This window comes from Sarcophilus harrisii, chromosome 4 (assembly GCF_902635505.1).
Source record: "Sarcophilus harrisii chromosome 4, mSarHar1.11, whole genome shotgun sequence".
NCBI lineage: Eukaryota > Metazoa > Chordata > Mammalia > Dasyuromorphia > Dasyuridae > Sarcophilus > Sarcophilus harrisii.
Window position 1 is genome coordinate 50314305 of NC_045429.1, and position 6398 is coordinate 50320702.

At 39.9% G+C, this 6398-nt stretch overlaps 1 protein-coding gene across 3 annotated transcripts; it reads right to left on the reverse strand.

Annotated features, from left to right (window-relative positions):
• Positions 1-568: 568 nt before the first annotated feature.
• Positions 569-6095, reverse strand: CCDC190 (coiled-coil domain containing 190). Of its 3 annotated transcripts, none has more exons than XM_031936804.1 (4): positions 6013-6095; positions 3905-4102; positions 3069-3198; positions 569-1329 (listed from the first exon to the last, which is right to left on the reverse strand). In XM_031936804.1, the coding sequence occupies exons 2-4, from the start codon at positions 4089-4091 to the stop codon at positions 726-728; spliced, it is 921 nt and encodes a 306-aa protein (XP_031792664.1). In that variant the 5' UTR covers positions 4092-4102; positions 6013-6095; the 3' UTR covers positions 569-725. The 3 variants fall into 3 exon arrangements, with proteins under 3 accessions (XP_031792664.1, XP_012403066.1, XP_031792665.1); XM_012547612.2 differs by lacking the exon at positions 6013-6095 and adding an exon at positions 5854-5986; XM_031936805.1 differs by lacking the exon at positions 6013-6095 and adding an exon at positions 5854-5984 and having other exon boundaries at positions 3069-3195.
• Between the last annotated feature and the right edge of the window lie 303 nt (positions 6096-6398).

Genomic DNA, 6398 nt, shown 5'->3' on the forward strand with positions numbered 1-6398 from the left:
TCATGGCTACAAATTCTGGAGGGCACATTGTGTCCCTTTGTCAATAGATGACAGTTCTGGAAGGGCTTCAGGACAGGCCTGGTGGATGTCTTGTCCAAACATGTCCTTTCAGGCACAGATCCAAATTTAGATTCTTATTAGTATTATTTAGCATTTGTGTAGTACAATTTTTCAGAAGGCTTCTTTTTGTGTAATTGATAGGTATCGTATTCTTCCTTGTAATTTCTGTTAGTACAAAGCAGCAGAAGAAATGAATGCATAGGATTTGGGTTTTTTATTTTATTTTTTAAACAAGACAATATTAAGTGACTTGCCCAGGTTGCATAATGTCACATGTCCGAAGCTGGATTTGAATTTGGTCCTCTTGATTCCAGGGTTGGTGCTCCATCCACTGTGCCACCTAGCCACCCCAATGTGTAGGATTTCTAAGTTGGATTGTGTCATCCCCTTGGTTTTTTTTGTTTGTTTGTTTGTTTTGTTTTTTCCCTATTTCCTACTGAAGATGTCTTTTTAAATTTTTTTCTTTCTGGAAATTTATTTTTTGATGAAAATATATGTATATGTGTGTATATATAATGTGTGTGTATATACATATATGTGTGTATATATGTATGTATATGTGTGTGTGTATATGTTTTTATGAAGATATTTTAAGGGTACATCTAGCCAGAGATCCTAACACATGCTTTTGGCTAGCTAGACCAGAATAAGGTGAGAGAGGCACTTCAGACGCTTAGGCCTTTGTCTGACTTGCTTCCCACCCTGGGCTGTAAGCATGTCTTGTGCCCAAATATTTCCCCAATACTGATCACCCTCTCAGATTCAGGGGGTACTCTGTGCCGGAGGTAGCGGGCATTCTTGACCTTGGCAAAGAGTTCCAGGTAGGTTGGCATCGTGTCCACTGTCCGGAGGTAACTGTAAAAAGTACAAGTCTTGCCCTCAAAGGTAGGCATCTCTCCACCTGGAATATACCTCCGGTTTTCATTGTGTTTGCCAGACTTTGGGCCAACCCCTCCATCAGGGTTGATCTCCATGATTTCTATCACTTCACCTTCACCCCGGGGAGCACCAGGGACTGTTTGTGCTCTGCTGAAGGCTCCAGGCTTCTGGAGGTCAACAGAGATGCCTTGTGGTTGGTCCTGGGGTGGGTTAGTGAATGTCACTGAGCTGCTCCTTGGGGCTTTAGGTCCACCTCCAATACAGCTGGGGACCCTGGGGCTTTGAGAAAATGCTTCTTTGTTCTTTATGCAGTCGATGGCATGTGAACTTGGTAAATCTGTGGGTTTGGAAGCTTCATATTCCTTGGTTTGGAGCAGAGGAGCTTCTATTCTGGGAAAGGGAGAAAAGACTTTTAAGTGTCCATGAAGTGGTTCAAACTTTGATTCAACAATTTTTTGACATAATTCAGCAAACATTTACCACCTACTTTGTACAAGTCTCCCATGCTAGGCATTGGAGATGCTAAAACATGAGGAGAAATGGTACAATGGAAAACATGCCACATTTGGATTTTAAATCCCCAAGCCTCCCTCTTGATACTTAATACTTTTAGGAAATCATCCCTCTGGACTTTAGCTGCTTCATCTGTAAAATAAGAAAGCATGGCCAGATTACCTTTAAGATTCTTCCAACTCAATGCTATGGTCTTAGAAGGAGAAAGGCTCTCCTCCACTTTGGAACTCCTTAAGCAGAGACTGGATGACCAGATGTGTTCCAATGGAGAGTCCTTTTTGTGGATGGGTTAGACTTGTCCCTGAGGTCTGTTCTAAGTCTGATATTCTACAATTTCTTTGTAATCACAGTAATTTAGATGACCTACGCACTTAAGACAGGCAGATAAAAATTGGCCTTCAGGTTTAGTTGTCTCCATATTTTTCTAGACTACCATAATGAACTAAGACCTTTAAAGTTTATATTATCTACTTTCTCCATGAGTCACTGAAAAGTGGCTAGGGCCCCAGAAATACTTTGATGTGCACTTTAATTGATAGAACTCCACTAGATATGGTAAAGGCTGTCCACCATGGAGAGCTACTGACTGCCCAGCAGGCAATTTAGTGTATTGATATTCATTCTCTTCTTCAGATTTTCATAGTCTACATACATCTTGATATTTCTTTTTTTTTTTTTTTTTTTTGTCTTAACATCAACATAGGTAAAACATAGGATTTGGATATACCAATGACTAACCTCTTTCAAAAAAGATTGTAGAAATCTGCATCACAGAGATAGTGATTTTCCATGTTTGTTCTTGAAAAATTTGAGTCATAGGATTGGATCATACTCATTGCTCTTTGAACGCAGGTAGAGAGTCCTGAGACACCTTCTTTCTCCCCTCCTACTACAATGAATCATCCTTCTGCAAGGGCATACTTTTTGTGTCATAGTACTGTCTTGGGTGAGTCCCCAGGTTGAAATTCATCCCTCCACATCTATGTTCTACCTTTCAGTCTTTTTCCAATTTTCTGGAAAATTATCTCTTAAGTTACTCTGGGTCCTTAGAGCTCAACTGTCAAGCAAATGATATTGGTTACCAATTCATAAGCAGTTTATACAGTCAAGAAATCAACAGTTGTATATCTAAAACTTGGCATATGCTAGACCCTGTGTTAAGTGATATGAATATAAAGAAGAGCAAAAATAACCACTAGTCTCAAGGATCTTATATTATAATGGGGATATACCATATAAGTAGATAGGTACATGCAAGTTACATGCCGGGTATATGGGAGGTAACCTTAGGGGAAAGGCTCTTTCTAACAAATGGTACATGTAGGGCTTATTCAGGCTACTTCTTAGCAACTCACATTGTTATTTCTTTAAAGCAGAGAAGGATAAAACCGAAGGGTCTAGGTGGCTATTTTCTTTGCATCCTGGGATTCTAAGACAGGGGCTATTCCTCATATTTTTGAAATTACTCTTTGCCTCATCACTTTTTAAGTTCCTTGAGAGGAAGGTCTATTGTCCTATTTGTTTCCCGTTTCACACAGTTACAAGTAATTGAGTTCAATTCAATTGAAGAGAGTATGATCATTCCCTAAGACACTGATCTCTAAGCATTTTCTTACCTAATGACACCAGCTTCAGCAATTCTGTGCCTCTGACCTCTCTTTTGGGAAAGTATAGGCATTTCTGGCTTCTTCTGCGTTCCAAGTAAAACACCGCTAAAAGATGAGAACTTTTTCTTGGAGTTTTCTGCTTTGATAAAAAAAGAAAACAATAACAGAGGAATACAATGACCTATGCTTATGGTGTGTGTGTGTGTGTGTGTGTGTGTGTGTGTGTGTGTGTGTGTCTATTCTTAAATCTTTTACTCCCAGGAAAAGTCCTTGGGCTATCTCTCAATATGTGGATGGAACATGTGAGCACTGGGGGAGAAAAAAAATCAGTTCTCCAAAAATTTGCCTATGTGATTTCTAATATCTAGGTATGATTTTGAAGTAGGAATTGGAATAAAATGGAAAGATGGGTTGAATCTAGGCATTGGAAGGAAGAAGAGAATGAAATTAAGTTATGAAGATGAAAAGAAATGGTCCAACTTGGCAGTTGAGGGGGTAAAAGCTGAAGAAAGCTCGATCAGGGAATCACCTGAGGGAAGCTCAGGATGGACTTTTACAGGTGACTGTGCCATGAGTACTCTAGATGGCAAACTGGATGAAAATGAAGGCTGAGGTGGGACAGAAAGGATGTTTTCTCCTCTGAGGAGTAGAGGTCAAGTATATTCCATTTTAAGAAGTCACAGACTCCTAAACTAAACTCTCACTGACTGACATTGACTGAGGCCCCTGAAAGATCACCTGGCTCAGTCCCTTAAATTGTGGCAAGTTGCGTTTCTTTGACTTGGGTGAGCAATGAATGGCTGTAAAGTTTCAATTGTTCCTAGGGGAGGCAAGAAGGCTCTTACCCTGCCTCAGCTTCTCCAGTTCTTTCTGCAGCTGCCTCTGCTCCTTGGCCACGGTGTTCACACGATAGAGCCGACATTCTTCCAGCCAGAGCAATCCTAGTGCAAGCCTGGCTTCAGCTCGCTTGGCAGCCTTCCTTTCTGTCTCCCACTGTCTGGATAGATCCCTGCCCAGCAAGTGGCGCCTCATTTTTTGGATCTCTTGATACAGAAAAGGAGGGTAGAGGCAAAGAGATTTTCCAAAGCCTGATGACTATTGAGAGTTTAAAAAGCAGATCACATTTATATAGAGTGCTGTAAGATTTATCAATCACTTCTTCCCTCCCTTTTCCCCTCTCTTTCTTTCCCCTTTCTCTTTCCTTCCTTCCTTCCTTCCTTCCTTCCTTCCTTCCTTCCTTCCTTCCTTCCTTCCTTCCTGCCTTCCTGCCTTCCTGCCTTCCTGCCTTCCTTCCTTCCTTCCTTCCTCCCTCCCTCCCTCCCTTCCTTCCTTCCTTCTCTTCTCCCCTCCATTTTCTCCCTCCCTCCCATCATATGATTTTGAGTCCCTCATCACTCTCCTTGGATCATGTTCTAGTCTGTCAATATCCCTCTTACAGTATGCTTTCTAAATATACTCCATTTTGACTCTGACCAGTATAGAGCATACTCTTATGAATGCAGCTCATTAAATAGCATTAAAATGTTTTGGCTGCCATAGCACATTGTGGACTTATTCTGAACTTGAAATCCTAAAATGTTGATGTTTTTTCATATAAATTGATATCTAGTTCCATCTTTGTCATATAGTTTTAAAATTATTTTTAAATGAAATATAGGACTTGCATTTATTAAATGAATTAATGTCTCTTCTACATTGCTATCTAATGCCCTCTGTCATACATTTTTGAAATTATTTTAAATGAAATAATAAGTCTATATTAAATGCATTAATATATTTCTATATTACATATACTAATATAAATGGATTTAATTATATATGAATAATATATGCATATTTTAGATATAACATATAATGATAAATAATATATAACATAAGTATAATAAATTATATCTTGCTAGATTAAATGAATCATTCAAGCCAGACTCTTTCAGGTCTGGATCCTGTAATGTAATCTATTAACTATTCTGTCATTGATCATCCAGAGTGATAATCATGTGATTATCGACTTCTTTGTCTACATAGCTAATAAAGAAAATATAAAGCAGTATAGGGCCACAAAGTGTTGTAGCACATTACTAGAGACTTCTATTCATAAATTAGTATTCTTTGAATTGGAGACTTCATTCATAGCATGATGTATTGGAAGGAGCTCTTACTTTGGAATCAGTACCTGGACTCAATTATTTACCTAAATTGTGTGCTCTTTGGCAAATCCTTTAAAGCCTTTAGGCATCAAATTTCTTATCTCTAAAATAAAAGAAGTGAATTGTATGATCTTTAAGGATAGATGTAGTGTTACATTCTAGGAATTTCTGATATCCACTCATCATCATCTAGTCCACATCTCCTTTTTAAAACAAAATATAATCAGAGACTTGATCAAATGTTTAAATAGAACCCACATACACCATATTTTACAGTGTTTCCCTGAGCTACGAGTCACTAGACTGGTATTTTTATCAGAAAAAGAAATGGAGTTTTGACATCACTAAGGACCATGGGATGAAAGCCCTGGAGCCGGGAGGGACCTCACAGACTAAATGGTCCAACGTCCTCATTTTCTAGGAATCTCTAGAGAGATTTGTGGTTTGTTCAACATCACACACAGATATTAGATATCAGAGGTGGGATCTGAACCGTACGTCTTTGGGGACCAGAGACAATAATTCTTTCACTCTAAGGTATTTTAAGGGAAAATGTTGCAGCCTGTTTCCCTGGGAACTCAATCAGCAGCCTCCCAGCTGCTTGCTGGTTAAAACCTCATCTATTCCAACAACTGAGGAGCACTTACCTATAAAATGCTGGGGCTCTCACACTGCTAAAGACACTCCTTCTTGCTGGGTCAGGCTGGCTCTGGATAAGGAAGCTGGTTTTCCTACAGTAAACTTTGTCTGCCTATGAGAGCGGAGGGGGTGGGGAGAGTGTGGTATGTTTGCTTTTTAAGACTCACCCTCTTTGTCCTTTTAGTTCAGAGGCTCTCTTGTTTTCTTCCCACCTCCAAGAGTCTGGAATGCAGATTTCTCTGGCGGTGGGAATCAGTCCTGGGGTGGAGAGGCTCACAATTCTTACCAGCTCAGTGGGCAAATCTGCCCAGGCTCCTTGGGCCTCAACTGGCATAGCTAGAACTGCTTTCTTTCTCCTCTCCGTGTCCATGGGAGCTGGGGATTAAGTCCAAGAAGGGTTTTTGTTCTCTCTGTGTGGATAGTGTGTGTGTGTGTGTGTGTGTCCCTCCCCCACATTCTACCCATGAATCTCTCTGTCCATTATCCTTCTCTGTGTCAGTCTGTCCCTCTCATTCTGTTTTAATCTATGAATCTGTCTCTGCCTTTCAACCAT